Source organism: Triturus cristatus, chromosome 2_1, assembly GCF_964204655.1.
Source record: "Triturus cristatus chromosome 2_1, aTriCri1.1, whole genome shotgun sequence".
NCBI lineage: Eukaryota > Metazoa > Chordata > Amphibia > Caudata > Salamandridae > Triturus > Triturus cristatus.
The window spans coordinates 490,912,470-490,933,281 of NC_140581.1; the positions used below are offsets into that span (position 1 = coordinate 490,912,470).

The 20,812-nt window shown below is 44.0% G+C and overlaps 1 protein-coding gene across 3 annotated transcripts in view; it reads right to left on the reverse strand.

The window, feature by feature from the left end:
* Positions 1-8,832: 8,832 nt before the first annotated feature.
* Positions 8,833-20,812, reverse strand: part of FCHO2 (FCH and mu domain containing endocytic adaptor 2) — a 1,031,922-nt gene continuing 1,019,942 nt past the window's right edge. For all 3 annotated transcript variants that reach the window (XM_085632343.1, XM_085632342.1, XM_085632344.1), the window contains one exon: positions 8,833-11,199. In XM_085632343.1, coding sequence (XP_085488469.1) covers positions 11,177-11,199 — 23 coding nt within the window. In that variant the 3' untranslated portion in view covers positions 8,833-11,176. The remainder of the gene's footprint in view (positions 11,200-20,812) is intronic.

Here is a 20,812-nt window from a genome sequence, read left to right on the forward strand (position 1 = left end):
TTTGCTGGAAACTGTCTTTTACTGACATTTTTCAATTTCTACGTGCAGCCTCGGGGTGGAGAGAAATAAAACATTCAGAATATGAAAAATAAGCAACTAACTAACTAAAGCAAGACAGAGTGGTTGCAAGGTGGCCACATTTAATTTTTTCACACTTAAACACATTAGCGCCACTTTACAGTGTTTGCCTGAGAAGCGCTACTTTTGTTTTCTCCTCTCTTTGAACAACATTGTTTTCCCTGGGTGGGAAAGTGCACCTTTCCTGGAGGTACTGAAATATCTGGTTGATGTGTGAATTGGAATAAAATGTGTACAGTGGCTGTGTGTTCACAAATGTGGTCTTTTTAAACCACACTGCCTATGTTTTGTAAGGATATAAAAAATGGACACTGAAAGGGGTCCTTTCCTGGCCCTTTAGTCATTGCCTTAACATTTTAGGCAAAAGCATTCACTAATTTCTGAATATTGAGTGTAAAAGGAAAAAGGTAACCATGTTGTTCCTGCTTACATTTCACATACTTGACTTAATCCTGCATTGCCTACGAGTGTTTGCTTTTTCTAGGATGTTGTTATTTTTTTAGGCAGCATATTGCTCTGGTCTATTGCGTAATTTAAATTGAGTCACATCCAGGTGTTTATAGCGGGTCAGTGCAGTGCAAGTTTCTCTCAGTGGGGCAGTATGGTGTTCAGTGGGGGAGAGGATGTGGCGCTATGATCAGAGCTACTAAATTTGGAACTGGGAATCCAGGTTCAGCCTTTATGACCAGTCTCCCAGACCACTCTCCTGAGAGAGCACATTCCCATGCTAGACCTTAGAAGGCCAGCAAGACCTTAGAAGCCCTGGTGTCTTAGCATCAGCAGGTGAACCCTAGCGGTGGCAAGTGAGGGTTAACCTTCTTGGCCTGTCCACCATGATCCAAGAAGTTCACCTCCAGTCTTGGGGGCATGCCTATGAAGCAGCACACCCTAGAGTGACAGTGACTCTGTCACTGAGGTCTCAGGACCCTGGAGCAGGGTGGTTCTAGGGCAGTGCGACCGCACCGGGCACTGACTTCGGGTGGGGGCGTCGTGTTTATAAGTATAATATGGTTTTTAAAGCACTTGCTGCCTCCTTCCTGGCCTCTAACAATTTTCGGCAACAATAAAAATGTCATGATAACTCCAGTGATTAATGTTCTTAGTAGAGAGAGATCGTGTTTTGTCTAATTTAAGTTTTGACTCATAAAAAGGAACCACAGAGGTTTAATGTGCCTGCTGCTAAGAACATGTACTATTCAGATCACAAATAGTACATAATGGAAATAGGTCAGTGGGTTGCTGCTTTGTCAGAGACCCTATTGTTACTTGCAGTTAATAAGTTAAAATCCTAAAATAGAATTTGCAAACTAGGATATTTTGCCATTCATGTTTGGACTGCTCTTGTGGAAAAAGGGAGAAGTGCTGAAGACAAAAACCTCATGGCTGGGAGAGAAATGGCTTGTGATTCTACTTTTAAGTATACTTGGGACATTCTGTGATTGGAAACATATCCCACTTTGTGAGTGTATTTTAATGTCAATAACTCATATTAAACCTTAAATATAACATAATAAGCTGTCCCTGCACCCGAGAAGTGTAATTCTATTCTGTAACTGGCATAGTACAACTTATTACCAAGCTGTCCAAGATAATATCAAGTGCCCACAATAATAGAGAAACTGTAAAATCTAACGTGGTTCGTTTTTAAATGTCTCCGTGCGGCCAGTGAATGCTCGAAGTATGGGCTTCGCTCTATGTCCAAAAAGATTCAGTTTTCTCTCCAATATCAATAATGCAATGTTGCCTTCTCCGTATACGTGCTACACAACCGTTTAACCGCAGTAAACTGCGGTTAAACGGTTGTGTGGCACGTAAACGGAGAGTGGAGATCCAGGGGCTCTAAGAAGGGGTGAAAGAACAACAAAGCCTCGTTAGCAAGTAAATGGTCTTTTAAAGACTTGTGAAGTACTCTGGTGAGGTTGTGTGTGTGCCCGGGAAGCCGTCTCAACCCGGGCTAACACACACGACAGGGGGTGTGTGAAGTGAGATTTGAAGCACTTGCAGCCCAATGGGGGTTGCACGCCTGGGCTCAGGTGTATGTTTTCATTGTGTGTAGGGGTCAATGCAGGAGAGGGAGTTTTAGGAAGATGAAAGTGCAGGGTGGAGCAGTGGTTGAGTGGGGGGTGGTGCCATTGGGTGCTATGGTGACTGAGGCAGATGGGTAGCAGCAATATTTAGATGTAGGGAAACACTCATCTGATACCGCTGTAACTGGGAGGTCAGTCACACTGTGAGACATAAGCACTGCCCATGAGGTGGAACATTCTTTTAATCCTTGTGAAGGTGGGCTGCATAGAAGGGAGGTGGGATCCTACAAAGCGTTTGTAGCACAAATTGTGGAAACATGTTTAGCGCTTTAATTTCCAGCCTCTGTGATGCCTCTCTTCACCTTCACCCCACCCTTCCTTCTCCCAGTCCCACTGGCAACCATTAACCTATTTAGAGTCGTCAATAGCTCGGGCAGGAAGCACACTGGGTGCATTCAGTTGCGGCACACTCCACACTCCATTCCATTAATTTTAGGCCTTGCTACAGAGAGTCCTTGCTGATAGCGAATGTTCACGTCACCGATAAACAAAAATAGACAGAGTGGGCTTTGGGTCAGCTGCCTCCAGCCACTGAATTGTTTGGGTCAGCCCCCTTCAGCATTGCTTACTTAAAGAGTATTTCCATATGTGTATTGCGCTGCTTTACATTTTGGAGTGATGATTGGAAAATAGTCAATCTCCACCATCTCATATGTACAGTTAATGTAACTTCTTAAAACCTTATTTTCTCTCTGTATTCGATGACTTTGCTCCTCAAAATGGTACCACCCCCCTGATGACTTTATGCCTAGAGTGATTTTGCACCTAAATGTTTTTTTGCACCAAAACAATTTTTTGTCTTAATTTTATTTTTCCACCCGAAAGCTTCTCATCAGACCCAGCTCTTTTTTCATCCAAATCTGATGTTGCAACTAAATTCAATTTTGTTGAAATGTGTTTTTGCTCCTAAAAGGGATTTGTACTCCTAAATGTGTTTCCACACGCCTGCTAAATTTGCACTCGGTGTATTTTTGCATCCATAAGATTTAGATCCAAAAGGTGATAGTGCACCCTGCATCATTTACACAGGGAGTGAATTTACTCATAAATGTGATGCTGCACATTTGTGTTTATAAACGTTTTGCAAACCTATGCTATTGTTGCATCAATGGTGCTTTTTCACGTGAATGAGCTGCCATCCTATCACATTCATGCACACCGATTCCCTCATGTGACAACTTTCTAGGGCAGTTTCTGTCTTTTTTGAGCGATTTTGCAACTTCATTTCATATTACACTATTGCCACACTACTATGATAACCAGATCGTGCGACCCAAAGCGGGCCATTTTGCAATAACAGAGGAAGGACTACAAATTTACGACAAGAAAGTGGCAAAGAATGACACCCCTCATCCCCATAGACACACACAGAAGAGGCACTAAGAAAATAAATAAAGTAATTTTTAAAACCAGTATCATACCTGTTAATTAAATTGCTTACTCATAACAGCTGCTTACTAGCCATGCTTTGGAACACCTAAAAAAGAGCCGGGACATGAGGCACTTTTACCGCAATCTGCATGGACAAGTGTTGAAAAACCGGGACCATCCGGGCAAATCCGGGATGCCTGGTCACCCTAGTGTCACACTACTCGTGTTTATGTTATACCAAATGTGATTTTGCACCTCATTGAATGGGCATACATAACATAGGCCCTGCAGCTCCTGTGGTGAGGGGAAGCACCCAAGCTGCAGAGGGCCCCCCCAGCACAGCACCCAGAGCTCCTGATTGAGTTGGAGTGGGCCCCTCCACGTTACTTGCAGGGGGGCCCCCTCAAGTTTCGTTACGCCACTGCTTGGTCCTGAAACCTCATACATCATCTCATCGTGAACAAAGACACTTGTTTTCCATGAACATTACAGCTGTTCCAATTCTGGGTGGCAAAGTTTGTGACAAAGTTGATTATGATGTATTTGGCCCCACTGAACTTTTGAAGATTCCACATTTATTTAAGATTTCTCTAAATGATGTATTTATCTCCAGTACATTTTCTGATGATTGGGATTTTGAAACTGTAAATAATATGTTGTCTGATTTGGAACAATCCACTGCCTTTTCAAACAATTAAATGTTAGAGGACACATCTGACTTTGATAGCATGTACTGTTACCATCATTATGGTCATCACTTTTTACACAAATCCAGTATCCAACAAAGTATTTTCACATACCACCAATGGGAACATTGGCCGACACCACCAAAAGGCAGTTTGAAAATGTTTGCAGAGAAATTTTCGTATTTTTCAGAGTTTAACACTTCTGACCCGACCTCAAATTACTATAAGGTTGCACCTACACCTGAACAGAAAAATATGCTGACTAACACCAAACAGATTTATTCTGCATCCTTTATTTCCCAACTGTCTGAACAGGGTTTCGACTTATGGAAGGACACAATAGACACAAAATCAGTCTGGGGTTCTAAGGAATGGCAAGTTCAGGAACAGAAGCACTATTTAGAGCGTGCATCATTCCGCAACAGATAACATTTCTGAATGAAACAGTGCAACAGACTTCCTGTCTTGGACTAGCCAAGAACAAGGATTTGAACACACCACGCGTTTCCACACCTTCACACATGAATTTTACATCACGTGGAGGGGATACAATAGATGACATTATGCAGTACAATACATCAGATCCCAACTGGAAGGGATGGTTAGTTTGGCCCAAAGATACAAACAGATGTCAATCAAGTTTCAGCGGTACAACCGAAGGGTTTAGTATCCATAGGCCAGACCCATGATATGTACAAAGAGAACATCTGGGGGTAGTGACATCATACAGTGTTGGGAAGTTGTGCCTCGACTGGCTAAGAACCTCGACACTGTCCCAGGTGAAACAACACTTATCTTTACTCTCAGATGAGGTGGATCTAAGGGATTTTTTTATTAGGTCCCAGAAAGCCACGTCAGAAACGTTTCTATTATGCTGTCTATAATGAAATCTGGAAAATCTTTCAACAAGAAGCTGCGGAGAGACTCAGTGAGATAGATAGAATTAACCTACAAAAAGGCGTTAGCTGTGGTTGACAATGGTATGACTACATTACCATCAAGGATTTATTCTCTGGGCAACATTCTATCTTCTGCTATTGATATACTAAAATAGGACTTGTTCATACTACAACACGGACAATCTCAAATATGGTCTATTATATTACTAAGCTGGACGCTGCAATCATTGCGTGCTGGTAATGTGCCTTGGCAATTTATCAACAGAATGTCCCCATTTTCTGCATACAATCTAACTGAGAAGCAGATAACGATAGCACAAAGGGTAGCAAAATATAGACTGCTGCGTATTGAGAAACTGAACAAATTACCTTTTACTGTGGCAGAGTCACCACCCACAGAATGGTTAATCCATGGCCATATAACACTACTTGTCACGACTTTCCAGTTTCAGTACTGCCTTGAACAACAGGCGGGCAGATATGAAGCGATGGGAAGGGAATTCATCAAGGAATCTTGGGAATTACCATACAGATTTTGATGTAGGAATGGGGAAATGGAAGTGTTTCTTAGCTGTAACGACTGCAAGAACTTTTTAAGTGGATCTCTCATCTGCCAAGATATCATGCATCACGGGGCCTGTAATGGTTCAGTTGCAAACTTATCCTGTCACTTGAAAGACACCCCAGTTGCCGTGATTAATCAGGTACACAGGTTACTTTCAAATGAGAGTTACTTGATGCTGAATGATCAAGGTTGTTGTGGGATGCTCCCGGGCATCGCATATCTTGTCATTGTAAGCTCCAGGGTTACTTGCTTCAAGCAAGTATTGTTTCCACCGACCCACACAATTAGGAAGGCGCCGTTATGGCCTTCGTTGAATGTTTCCTTTATATGGTTTTATACTCTGAGCCGAATGAAAACCATGCTTTTACAGTAAACTGTGCCCTTAACCTCCGCCCGGAAAACTTATGATCTCCAGGTTGCAAGGCCCTCGGCTGAGATACACGCATTAGTACGAACAAACTGCCCTTTCCATTTCAAAGAAATGGTACAACGTATCTTTAACATGTCTGATACGACTGGTATTGTCCACCTATTTAAGACCATAGGTTCTGGACTGTTAAGCACCTTTCAGACAATCCTCTGAGTCATTCCTAACTTCATACATTCCGTATTCTGGAGCATATTTGGAGGGTTTTTGCTGATCCTGTACCTAGTAGCATGTATCCTGATTGCCATTTTTCTGCTACGCAATGGACGTCCAAGTCACCAAGGAGATGGAAAGAACGCTCTTGAAGCGGCAATACAGTGATCGCATGGTAATCCATCTGGGCACACCTCATCTTCGAGAACTGAGTGAGTCTTGGTTCTTGTCATTTAGACCAGTCTGGATCGACTGTATTCTGCCTGTCCTCCGATGCCTCTTCTGCAGACAAGAATGCGTGTTGGATCTCTGTATAACACTACCAACAATTGCGCCACTGGACGTTGATGCTTTACTGGACCCGATAACAGCACATGTTCGGCTGTGTCCTCAGCGTATTCCATTGTTGATGTCTGCATTCTTAGAGCCACGACAGGATGCTTCAGGTCCAGTTGGATAGGATACTGGCTCCTCAACGAATGCTCAGGCCTTGGATGACACTCATACATCCCCAGCAGCAGCTGTGCTCGATTGACCTAATCTGCAAAGTGTTGCAGGGACCATCGTCTGCGATTGCAGGCAACAGTGATGTTGCGTCTCCCAGCCAGGACACAAATATTTGGCTCATCATGTGCTGGAAGAATTTGGCTTTTTCTAAAAACAACCAAATTTGGAACTTTAAACAAGACACTTTGTCTAAACTGCATGGCTTTCAGTCACTCATTGTTCGGACTACATATACTAACATATTTAGTCTTTTTTAGCATTTATAAAAAAAGAAATTTTAAATTTTTTAAAGAACAATTTTTAATGGACTTATTAAATAGCGTGAGTATAACACTTAACAGTACGTTAGAATTTTTAGTATGCCGCCCAGTTGGATGAGGAGTGGGTGTTATGTTCCATATAGGTACCCCAATATCAGCTCAGGTAATGAATGCACCTTTCACCTACATTCCCCTGATATTACCACTGCATAACGGTTCTCAGTGCTGACTTTTTACCTAGGTACGGTAATGCCTAAAGATGACCTGGGGTTTTCTCTGAAAAGCTTAAGCCTCATTCAGTAAGCATGAGGATTCTAGGAATCACAGCAGGCCTACCATCTCCTGCATATTAACTATGTATAAGGGTCATTCCTTCCGTCATCATAGTCCAACATAACACAGCAAGGTACATCCCCAGGAGGGACCACTTTGGGTATATATACAACATATCTTGCTGAGGTAGTCAGAGGAGAAAAGGAATTCCATGCCGACACACTGATGCGAGACACTGAGGTTCCTGCACGCAGACACTCCAGCTCGCAGTGGTCTGACATCCCTTGCGGGGTTTCCATCTCAAGACCAAGACGGGGTTCCACAGTCGCTCACTTCAGGTAATGGGGTTGACTTTATCCTAGAGGGATTCTTGGCTTTACACTCACATACAAGCTAGGTATACTTAGGTACATCTAGTTAGGGTCACATCGTAGGAGTACGCATTTACTACCATCATGTATTTTATATACTTGCCTGTATTCATTGTTTTAGCACGATGGTAGAAATCTACCATGCTTTTAGTCTGTTAGTGTTTCTAATCATGTATATCTGTTACTGTCTAATGGTTGTTTCAGCACACCTATTTTACAGGAGAATGATGCTGGTTCAATAAATGCTGATTGAAAAACATCCCTATTCTGTGTATCTCTCTGAGACAAAGTGAGCGTGAGTGACTGAGAGAAAAGTATAGCACTGTTTCCATGATCCCTGATGGGACAGGGTTGTCATGTTCGATAGTTGCCAAGAACTATTCTCTCCTTGGTAAGAGGGGTTTCTAGTGGCACTGTGAGCTAGCTGGTAAACCGGCTAACATACCTGGTAGGGGTGTCTAGAATCAGTCCGGACACCAATCCTAGTGTATGATGTCTAAACGCGCAGATCCTAAATGGGTTTATAGGAACTACATGACACTATGGTCTTCGAATAATGGAATAATTCATTCAGAACTTCTCGAGTTTAGCCATTTTTTGTTAAAATTGTGCAGTAGAAGGCACCCTTTGGTGAACACACCTATGACCACCCTTAAAAGATTGTCAGACATAGTGTTGATGAACCTCTCAATCAGCAGAGCTTCAATGTCAAACTGGATCTCTGATTTGAAAAAAAAGAGTTTTTGGATATGGATGCTTTTATTTCTCAATCATGTCTGAAGGAATCCTAGAAGGGAGAGCACTAGCTTGACACCTATGTGTTTACAAAATCAGGCCCCGGTGTATCTCTCTCTAATCATCAGTAGGCAACAGTCAAATAGCCCCAGAGTCCTTATTGTTTCCCATCCACCTCATGTAGCACCCATAAGCATTCAATAATATTTGCCTCTTGAAACCTGATGGCTTCAATAGCAGTGTGTTGCTGCAGTGGACATTTTCATACCTAGTTTGATGCCTATGATTACTTTCTAGATAAGGAATATGTCAGAAGGAGCATTCACCAAGATAAAGTTTTCAACCCATATCAAGACAATACTTTATTATTTGTGAAGATCTTCTTGACCAGATAGCAAACATAACTATAGACCAGTTTGATAAATTATATATTACATTTTATTACAGAGGTTTTGTTTGTAAAATTTACATTTTATAGAAAATTCTAAAATATTTACATATAGTTGTTTCGGTAGAACAAGTGTATTGTTTTTATTACAACTAGAAGTAGTAACTTTACATAAAAATGCAGAAACTCTACAGTTCAGTGTGTACAAATTTGTTTTCCATATAAGAGGCTTCTACAAAGATATCATTTTCTACATATGCAAGAACCAGCTTGCTAAATACTGTTCCGACACCAGCATCTATGGTAAGTTTCACTGTTAAATAATTTTTGACAAGCCTATTCAATTTTTCATTCTTCCCAAATTTTAATGTTTACCTACTAAAGGTGCCATTTTACTAATTTCTTTCAGGATTTTAAAAGGTTTGAAATATTCCCAATGTATTGCTTGATAACAAAAGAATACTTGTTGTAGGATTAACTTGGTTTTGTTGCTAAGCAGATTCCAAGAAAAGTTCTAACATATCACTTGTATATTATCATATAAAAGAAATATATTTTGGCAAACTTGCCATTTACTTTAAATCAAGGAAGAACTTATTATTGCTGTTATTGAAATATACATGTGATTTGTTTTTGCTATCAGATCAAAGGCTTTCAGTAGGTATTGCTTAACAATGAAAACATGGGTGTTTCATGTGCGTCATCATTTCAATACATGTGTATTATAAACACTATTAAATGGATTATGTAAAATAAAACTTACAAATAGTGGTTTTCCACAAGCTATTCTAAACAAAATAATGTTGATTACATTATTTCAGTTAAAATTAATAGTTAGCATTAATATACCATTTTTTACACCAGTTGGCTAATTTTACCTTCCCCAGGAAATATTTCTTATTGCAATTGATAAGCTTTGTTAAATAATACATATTTGGTAGCACCAAAGTATGAAGGTGTTACAAAGTTAGTGTAAGAGTGCTAAAAGACATTGTACTGATACCTTCCTATATTAAGATACTGGCATGACAGAAATAATGACAATTCATGAACCTAGTTATAATGCATAAATGTACATCTTTGTAGTTACAAACACATGGCAGCTTTTCTTGCCTCTGCAATAAACCCTTCTATATTCGTAATTTCTTAAAAGGAAATTACACATTTACATTCACCATTAGACACATATAAACCTCGTGTGAAGCTTCAATAATTTAACAGTCATAGCAAAGGGAACAAGCATTTGTACTTTACGAAGTCTGGACCACTTTCTCTTTGAAGGATATTTAAAAGCAGCGCATTCTTTGGTGACTCAATTGAGAAATGCTTTTCAGACAAAACATTTATACAAATGTCCTGCATTTCCCTTTATAATAGTGGCACCTATTGCAGTTACCCCCTAAAAACAGCGTCCAGTACTTTCAAATATATTCTTTGAAGCAACTTCTAACTCCCATCCCTTCTAAATCCTGATCAAAGGAATTTGACTGGTGCAATGCAGTAACATGTTCATACAAGTATTCTTGTCGCAGACATCTGCTATAAAAAAAGATTTAGATTTGCACAAGTATATTAGGCACATTCATGAAACAAAATAGCAGAGGCACTGTTTAAAAAGGCACAAATGTTAAGTCATTCATATAAAAATAAATTAAATCTACAGAATAATTAATTAAAACAATCACAAATGTCACAAGGCTACCTAGAACCAGACGTAAATAATTATATAGTTCAGCTTTTTTTTCCAAACTCATTTGTAACACATTGCACTTTGGAACAATATAATAATATTCTTTAGAAACTGGCTATTGTATGGCACATATTTTCCACACACATTATAGGTGAGGAGTTGTGTGTTATCTAAAAAATTGGTTTTAGGTGTGATTTGTCCAGCCCTGTGCACAACAAAAACAGAAGAACATGTCACCTTTAAAAACCTGTTTGTAAAACGTCATATGGAAAGCTTATACTGATTAGTGCTTACTCCCCCGATAATTATAATGTTTGCTGTACATCTTAACACTTATAATGGCATATTTTCTAGATTACATTAGGTTTTAAAAATAAAAGGCTCGGTTTACTTGTTGCAAAAAGCTTTAAATGTATAAAATTTCCTGAATATTTTAGATTATCATTTCAAGACAGTGTTGAAGATCACTTCAGTGCTACTTTAGAATAATAGCAGATCCACCCTAAAATGTCCTCTTCAAAAGTGCATATTTAAAGTATTTTGTAGCTGGCAGAAACAGAAAATTAGCTTCTATAAAGATCAAGATTATAAAAGTATTTCAATACATGTTATAGTATGATTTGGAAACAAGGATGTTTTTGAATGATCTTCCATGCCACCAATCCAATAATTTTTTTGTAGTATCATCAGCAGTCTGCCATGTATCGCCCTGTGAAAAAAAGTACAATTACATTATATTTCCAACATACATAAAATAGATTTGCTGCTTAATTGCTTGCCTCTGCCTCAGTATTGTTGTAGACCTCCCCTTAAAAAGATACATTGTTTTCTCTACTACATCATCATGCCTACAATATTCTTTCACACTACTTCCTATGGGTCTTGTACTGGAAAGAGTAGAGTAATAAAGTCAGAAAAAAAACTTACTTCTTATGATACCATAGTTTCATTGTTTTTTGTAGTGTTGTTTCAAGAGCACATGTTGTACCATGATCAGTATCAAAACACTGTCTTTAATTTCAGTTTATATATGTCTTAAGAGCCCTGATATTTAAAAGTTACCTTAGTATCTGTGTTTTTCTATTTAGGATTAAAAGGCACCTAGAGTAAGACCTCATATTCCAGTTTTACCGTGCTGCATGTTTTATGACCTGCATTTCCATTACTTCCCCTATCAGTTTTCCCCTGTACATTTATGTTTTTGTGTTTTACAGATTAAGGCAATTTCAAGAAATCATCTTAAAAGGAAAACTTTAACTAAGGTTAGCCAAACCTCCCCCCATAAAAGAAATGGTTCAGTCAGTCCCGGATGACTGTAACATGCTGGAGGAGGGCATTACAGCTCCTTCTCCTACAATCACACATTCAACACCTGAAATGCCATCTTCTTTAAGTCAGTCATCTACTCTCAGAAGATTTCTAAAATAGGAATGACTCACAAAAATGCTGACCCATCTCATAGTTGGTAATCTATATGATTGGAGGGACTGCTGGGCTACGTCAAGCTCTGCTTGGATTGACGCCGACGCCGGATACCCAAGACCACAGTGTAACCCAATCAGCCTAGTCAAGGCTGGACTGGGTGATGTACTTTGAAGATTCCATACCATAGTCAACCACGTGTTTGAGTTCCTATGAATGATCAGGCAAAATGTCCACTGTTTTTCTGCTGCCACAAGCACTGGTATCGGACTAAATTACAATCCATATTGATCAAGTTCAAAGCTATACATGAAGTGACAGACAAAAGACACACAATTGATGGGACGGAATGCTGAACAAATCAAAATATTCACCCCCAGTCAAGAGATCTGGGTTAAATCCATCATTCTTTTGCCCCAGTTTAGACCTGGCCATATGCAAATCATCCTTGACCCTGTGCCTCATGGGAACAGTCCAGCCCGAACTGCCAAGCCAGGTCCTCCCTGGACCGGAAACAAGCATCCTAGGACAGGTTTCGGGCATTCAGCCCTCATCAGCCAGGACAGCTTGATTCCAGTGGCACAGTGAGCCCGGGACCCACGTCTGGGCATACCCGGCGCATTTGGGGCGTGAAGCACAAGTTACTTACCTTCGGTAACGATATATCTGTAAGAGACATTAGTTAGTGATAGATTCCTTACCTTAGAATTACCCCCAGGCGTCAGACTGGATCTGGAAAGTTTTCATCACCAGTACCCCTGCGCGTCGGAAGGTGGCGTTGTGCGGCTCCGTGTCCGTCATAGGCATTGTGATCGCCGGTATGACGTTGCGGCAGCTACTTAGACGCCGCCCTTGCACGCTGATGTCAGTTCTGTACACGACTTTCCGTGCCAGGAACACAGAGCCATGCAAGATACTGACCACTGGTTCATTGAAACTGGGGCCCTGAAAGAGATGACCTTAACCCTAGAAATCAGTTCGCAGAATGGGGAGGATGGGTGGGGCAGTAAGGAATCCATCACTAACTAATGTCTCTTACAGATATATCGTTACCAAAGGTAAGTAACTTGTGCATCTGAAAGGGACACGTTAGTGATAGATTCCTTACCTTAGAATAGATACCCCAGCAATACCAACCCCGGTGGTGGGTCTGCGAACCAATATCACACCAGAAAGTCACGGAGAACAGAACGGACAAAAAAGCCGTCTCTCTGGACTTGGCTGTCAAGGCAATAATGCTTAATAAAAGTGTGCAGCGAGGCCCACGTGGCTGCCTGACAGATGTCTTGCAGGGGGACACCACATCCCATTGCAGTTGTAGCTGCTGTGGCTCTGGTGGAATGGGTGCGCAGCCCCACCGGAGGTTCCTTTTTTAGCCAGAGAATAACAGGCTTTTATACACAAGACGACCCAGCAGGAGATAGTCCTCTTGTGTACAGCCCGGCCTTTCTTGGCACCTACGTAGACAACAAAGAGCTAGTCATCCACCTGGAACTGTTGTGTGCGATTCAGGTAAAATGAGAGCGCACGTTTTGAGTCCAGACGGTGGAGCCTCTCTTCCTCTCTGGAAGGGTGCGGAGGTGGAAAGAAAGTGGGCAGTGTGATAGTTTGCCTGATGTGGAAGGCAGTGACAACCTTTGGCAAGAAGGAAGGACGAGTGTGGAGCACAACCTTGTCCGGATGAACAGACAGAAAAGGAGGTTTACAGGAAAGAGCCTGGACCTCACTCACGCGCCTAGCGGAGGTGATGGCAACCAGGAAAGCAGTCTTTAAAGTCAGTAAACGAAGAGGACAGTTGCGAAGCGGCTCAAAAGGAGCGCACATAAAATAAGTAAGAACCCGAGTCAAGTCCCACTGCGGCATCACAAACGGAATAGGAGGGAAGAGGTGAGTAATGCCTTTGAGAAATCTATTTATAACTGGGGACTTGAAAAGAGAGGGCTGATCAGGGAGCCTCAGAAAGGTTGAAATTGCAGAAAGGTAGCCCTTAATAGTGCCCAGAGCAGAGCCCTCCGGGTCTCAAAAAAGAAGGAACAAAAGGACTTCTGAAAGAGGGGCAGAAGGGGGATCCACAGCCTTGGCTGTGCACCATGCCACACATTTGTTCCACCCGCAGGCGTATACCGATTTAGAGGATGAATGCCTGGCTGCCAGAATGACATCACAGACTACAGGAGGCAAGCCAAATGTAATCAACTGCAGCCGCTCAATCTCCATGCAAGGAGATGGGGGCTGGACAGGTTCGGGTGGAGGACCGTCCCCTGCTGCTGTGACAGAAGATCCTCCCGAGGAGGCAGTCGGATCGGGGGATCCAAGCTCATACTGAGTAGCTCGGGATACCAAACTCTTCAAGCCCAGTCCGAAGCCACAAGAATGACTTGGGCCCAGTCGCGCCTGATCTTCTTCAGCACTCTGGGTAGAAGTCGTATAGGCGTACAATAGACCGCGACTCCACTTGCGATGAAAAGCGTTGCCGAGCGAGTGCCGCCTTGGAAATTCCAACGTGCAGAACTGCTGACATTGCGCGTTCTCTGCGGTGGCGAATAGATCTAACCAAGGCTCTCCCCACTGTTGAAAGAGACCTTGCGCCACCTCCGAGTGAAGACGCCATTCGTGATCCATCATGCACCTGTGGCTGAGTTTGTCCGCCCTGGTGTTCAAAGAGCCTGCCAAGTGTTGAACCACCAGGAAAATGCCCTGGTGTTCCAGGCACGTCCAGAGGCGCAGAGCCTCGTGACAAAGGGTCCACGACCCCACCCCGCCTTGCTTGTTGCAAAACCACATGGCAGTGGTGTTGTCTGTGAACACCTGCACTACTCGCCCCTTGACACAGGGAAGGAATGCCTTCAGTGTAAGTAGGATCGACCCCAGCTCCAGAAGGTTGATATGGAGCCTGGACTCCGCCGGAGACCAGAGGCCTCTGATCTTTGCCTCTCCCAGGAGGGACACAATGTGTGCTCCGGAAGTGGAAGGGAGAGGGATCTGCCGCTGACCCAATGCTGGTTTGTGAGCCACCACTGCAATTGTCGTGCAGTGCCCTCTGAGATCTGGACGTACTCTGACAGGTTCCCCTGATGCTGCGCCCACTGGAACTTCAAGTCCTCCTGCAGAGCCTGCGTATGCCATCTGGCAGGATTGATCAGCAGGATGCAGGAGGCCAAGAGGCCCAGCAGCCTCAAGGTCATCCTGACGGAAACCCATGACAAGGGCTGAAAGATCGGAATCATAGCCCGAATGTCCCGAACTCGCTGCTCGGGAGGATAGACCCGAAACTGCACCGTGTCCAGAACCGCTCCAATGAAGAGGAGCTTCTGAGAGGGAATCAGGTGTGACTTTGGCACGTTGTTGGAGAACCCCAGCAATTGCAGGAGGTCGGCCGTAGTCTGGAGGTGGGAGACGACAGTCTGGATCGAGCCTGCCTTCAACAACAAGTCGTCGAGATAGGGGAAGACTGAAACCAGAGATCTGGGCAGAGATCTGCGACCAACGGCACCACTTTCGTTAACACCCGAGGGGTGCTGGTAAGGCCAAAACAGAGCACGGTGAACTGCAAGTGCTCGTGGCCTACCGTGAACCGCAGGTAACGCCGGTGGCCCGGCAGGACGGAGATATGAGTAAGTAAGCATCCAGCAATTCTAACGCTATCATCCAGTCTTACGGGTCTAGGGCAGACAAGACCTGAGCAAGTGTGAGCATCTTAAACTTCTCCTTCCGGAGTAAGCGATTGACGTTCCGAAGGTCTAAGATAGGACGTAGGCCCTTGTCCTTCTTTGGAACCAGGAAGTAGTGGGAGTAACAACCATGACCTACTTCTGGCGTCGGAACACGCTCGATGGCCCCCTTGGCCAAGAGGGCCACAACTTCCTGCTGGTGAAGTGCCAAAGGATTCCCTGACATGCGGTGGTACTGAAGTGGCATGGCTGGAGGGGTAGTCTCGAAGGGGAGGGAGTAGCCCCTTCGGACTATCTGTAAAACCCACCTGTCCGAAGTGATGGTGCGCCAGTGGGGGAGGTGATGGTCAATCCTGCCGCCCACTGGCGTTTGGTGGGCCTAAAACACCGTACTAGGAAGGTTTGGAGGCAGTGGTGGCAGGGGAGGTGGTGGACTGACCCACCCGCTGGCCCCGTGACCCACCTCGGCGGGTACCACGTCCACGGCTGCGCTGAGACTGTTGCTGCGCAGGCCTGTGGCTTTGAAACAAACATGTCTGGGCACCCCTTCCTTGGCCACGAAAGGAGCGAATAGCAGAAGCCGAAGGAGTGCGCGTGGCCGAAAGGCCCAAGGACTTGGCCGTAGCCCGCGAGTCCTTAAAAACACTGTCCATCAGAGTGTTCTGGACATCCCCGGAAAAGCCAGTCGTCCTCAGCCAAGTGTGACGATGTAGTGCTACTGTCGTGGAAATCGCTCTGCCCAGCGATTCGGCGGTGTCAAGGCCACAATGAATCGTGAACTTGGCTGCATCTCTCCCCTCAGCAATAGCTTGGGAGAGCACCGTCCGGGCCTCCTCCTGACCCAGAGGCAGCACCTGGCCACCGTATCCCACATGGAGTGGGAATAACGGCCCAAGAGGCATGCGGTGTTCACAGACCGCAACCCTGAACTGGCGGATGAGAAAGGAAAATGCTACCTACCAGTATGCATCTGTTCTTGGCATGTAGAGCTGCAGATCCGCACACTATTCATAGATCGCCATCTGGTGTTGGGCCCAAATGCTTGCACTTGTTTTTGTATTGGAAAAGTCTTTGGAAGTCACAAGATAGGTGACTCCTCCTTTGGACCATAGTGCGCACGGGCATCGGCTCCATCGTCAGATTGTTTTTTCGCCAGCAGGGAAATGATGGAGTTTTGTGAGAAACAGAAAAGATGCCCATGTATGCTGTATCTAAATGAGATAATACTGGAACAGATAAAGGTAGCCGGGGAGGTGGGTGGTCGTGTGTGGATCTGTAGCTCTACATGCCAAGAACAGATGCATACTGGTAAATAGCATTTTCCGTTCGAGGCATATGAGCTGCAGATCACACACTATGCATAGATTGTATAGCAGTACCCTTCCTTAGCGGCGACCACCAGTATCTGTTGCAGTAGTTTTTTGGGTACAGCCTAGCCCACACTACCTTGTGGTTTGGTTGCACATCTACACAATAGTGTTTCGTGAATGTGTGCGGTGTAGCCCATGTAGCTGGTTTGCAGATGTCATCCAAGGGAATGTTCCCTAAAAATGCCATTGAAGCCCCTATCTTTCGGTTAGAGTGGGCTTTAAGGGGAATAGATAGTGTACGTTTTGCTTTGTGATAGCAAATTTGTATGCATTTGACAATCCACCTTGCAATTCCAGACTTTGATATGGGGTTGCCTTTATGTGGTGGTGAGAAGGACACAAAAAGCTGTTTTGTCTTGATAAAAAGGTTTTGTTCTTTCAATGTAATAAAGGAGTGCTCTTTTTACATCTAGAATATGAAGAGCTCTTTCTGCGACTGTGGTTGCGAGAAGAATACTGGCAACTCCACGGACTGGTTGAGGTGAAAAGGAGAAATAACTTTAGGGAGGAATTTGGGATTGGTTTTGAGAACCACCTTGTTATGATGGAGTTGTAAAAATGGTTTTTGAATAGTGAGTGCTTGTAGCTCACTGACTCTTCTAAGGGAAGTAATGGCCATTAGGAAAGCGACTTTCCACGTTAGAAATTGTAACTCACATTTGTGTAGAGGTTCGAATGGAGGACCCATTAGTCTAGTGAGAACAATGTTTAAATTCCACACAGGTGAGGGTGGCACCCTGGGAGGAATTATTCTTTTGAGGCCTTCCATAAATGCTTTAATGGCCGGTACCCTAAAAAGTGACAAGTGTTGTCTATTTTGTAAGTAGGCTGCTATGGCAGCGAGGTGTAACCTAATAGATGTGTATGCTAGATTACATCTTTGGAGATGTAGTAGATAACCTATAATGTGTTGAATAGACACATCTAAAGGATTGATGGTGTTATTGTGACAGTATATCACAAATCTTTTCCACTTGGCTGCATAGCAGGCTCTAGTGGTGGGGCGTCTAGCTTCTCTGATTCATACAGTCAGGGGGAAGGTTAAGGTAACCGAACTCTAAGACCTCAGGAGCCAGCTGTGCTGGGTCCGGGTGTCTGATCTCTTCCCGATTCTGAGTTAAGAGGCGTGGGGAGAGGTGTAGTTTTTGATGCAGGACTACAGATAGTTCGAGTAATGTGGTGTACCACGGTTGTCTGGCCCATGTTGGAGCAACTAGGATGAGAGTCACTGAGTGTTGCTGCAGTTTGCGCACCACCAGTGGAATGAGTGGGAGAGGCGGAAAAGCGTACACAAATCTGCCTGACCAATTCATCCATATCGCATTGCCTTTGGACAATGGGTGTGAACACCTGGCAGCGAAGCTTGGGCATTTGGCGTTTTCGTGTGTGGCGAAGAGATCTATCTCTGGTTGCCCCCACATTTGGAAAAATGGTTGAAGAACTTGCGGATGAAGTTCCCACTCGTGAAAACTTTTGCGTCTGACGACTTAACGGACCTGCTATGTTGTTCTGGACTCCAGGAACGTGTTGGGCTAGGAGAAAAATTTTCTGAGTAATAGCCCATCTCCATATGCTTTGTGCTAGTTGAGAGCTGTAGGGAGTGTGTTCCGCCTTGTTTCTGTATGTAGTACATTGCTGTCATGTTGTCGGTACGGACTAGGACAGCTTTGCCTGATATTTGTTTCTGGAATGACTAACACCAGAAATATGGCTAGTAACTCCAGGTGATTGACGTGGAGTAATTTTTGTTGAGGCGTCCACCTGCCCTGCATGGTGTGATGTAATAGATGAGCTCCCCAGCCGGAGAGCGATGCGTTGGCTGTTAGCACAATCTGTGGAACCGGCTCGATGAACGGTCGCCCATTGGAAAGGTTTTGGGTGTTCCACCACTGCAGAGAGCGATGCGTGCGACCGTCCACCAACACCAGATCTGTCAGTTGACCTAGAGCCTGGTTCCACTGACACGCTAAACATTCCTGTAGGGGACACATTATTGTAGCCTTGTGTGAGATACTATAAAGATGCAAGAGGCAATCATTCCTATCAACTGCATGAACACTCGAGCTGAAAGAGAGTGTTGCGGCTGAAATTTTGTTATGAGGCTCTGTATGCTTGCTATCCTGGGTGGACTGGGATATGCAGGTGCTTTTGAGGTGTTTATTGTGGCACCGAGGTACTGTTGTATGTGGGACGGTTGTAGGTGAGACTTTGCATGGTTTATGGTAAACCCGAAGTCGTGGAGTAGTTGGATTGTGGCGAAAGTGTGATGTAGACACTGGTTGTATGACTTGGCTTTTATGAGCCAGTCGTCTAGGTATGGGAAGATGTGAATTTGCTGCCTTCTTAGGTGAGCCGCAACCACCGCTAGACATTTGGTGAAGACTCTGGGGGCTGTGGTGACTCCGAATGGGAGTACCTTGAATTGATAATGCTGACCGTCCACTACAAACCGGAGATATTCCCTGTGAGAGGTGTGAATGGGAATATGGAAGTAGTCGTCCTTGAGATCTAGAGTGGCAAGGAAATCGCCTTGTGAGAGAAGAGGAAGGACCTGTTGAAGTGTGACCATGTGAAAATGGTCTGATTGTATATACAGGTTTAGGGGGTCTAAGGTCCAAGATGGGTCTCAGAGAACCGTCCTTTTTCGGAATGAGGAAGTATAGGGAGTAAACCCCAGTGTTTTGCTGATGCAAGGGGAACTGGTTATATTGCATGTTTTTGTAGGAGGGAGAGTACCTCTTGTTTTAGCAGCGATAAATGTTCTGGTGACATTGGGCGCTGTCTGGGTGGTATGTTTGCGGGTAGAGGTGAGTTCTAGACAATAGCCTGATTGAACTATTTGTGTCACCCACATGTCCGTAGTGATGTTGTTCCAGACAGGTAGGAATTGTAGCAATCTTCCCCCGACCGGAGTGGAATGGTCCGGGGTGAGTGGGGGGAAGTCATTGGGTAGGGGTGAAGGCGGAGCGAGTATTGTTGGTTTTGCTTCTACCCTGCACCTATTCCCGAAATAAATGTCCCTCCTCCCTTCCCTTCCCTCAATGGATAACAACCTTCTTACAGCGCGGGGATGCCCTTGGGTCACCAGGCGCTATACAAATCGCCAAATAAATAAATAAATAAATATTGCCTCTGTAACCCCCTCTTTGATAACCTCTGGTGAATGAGGTCTGGGTGGGATTTTTATAGGACGTGGAGAGGTTGTCAGAGTAATAGCCTCTGGAGGTGTCTTGTAAGAGGAGCAACGAAAAGTATGTCTGGGAGTTTACGATTGCAAGGCTCCCATTGATTTAGCCGTGTCGGTGTCGTTTTTCATTTTTTCTAGAGATTAATCCAAGGCAGGGCCAAATAGGTGTTCCTGATCAAATGGTTGGTTAAGTGTTGTAGTTTGTACTTCTGGTTTAAAACCAGAAATGCATAGCCATGCATGTCTACATGGGAGGACACTTGTGTTAATGGCTCGGAAGGCGGTGTCTGCCACGTCTAGAGAGCAACGAATGGAGGTGTTTGTTATGAGTTTACCCTCCTGTATGAGGTCATTGGCCCTGGTCTTGTATTTGTCAGGAAGGTGTTGCAATAGGGTCTCTAGCTCATCATAGTGCGCCCTATCATATCTGGCCAATAAAGCTTGTGTGTTGGCGATTCGCCAAATGTTGGCAGCTCGTGACGCTTTACGTTTACCAGAAGCGTCCAAGAGTTTTGATTCCTAGTCGGGAAGCGGAGTCTCTCCTGACATTTGTGAGTTAGCCCTCTTTCTGGCATTGGGAGACCACTAAGGAATCCAATGGTATTTGTCCCTTGATTTAAACAGGACACTTCTTAAAAGGAGTCCTTTCCATGTGCCAGATGTAATGGCCAA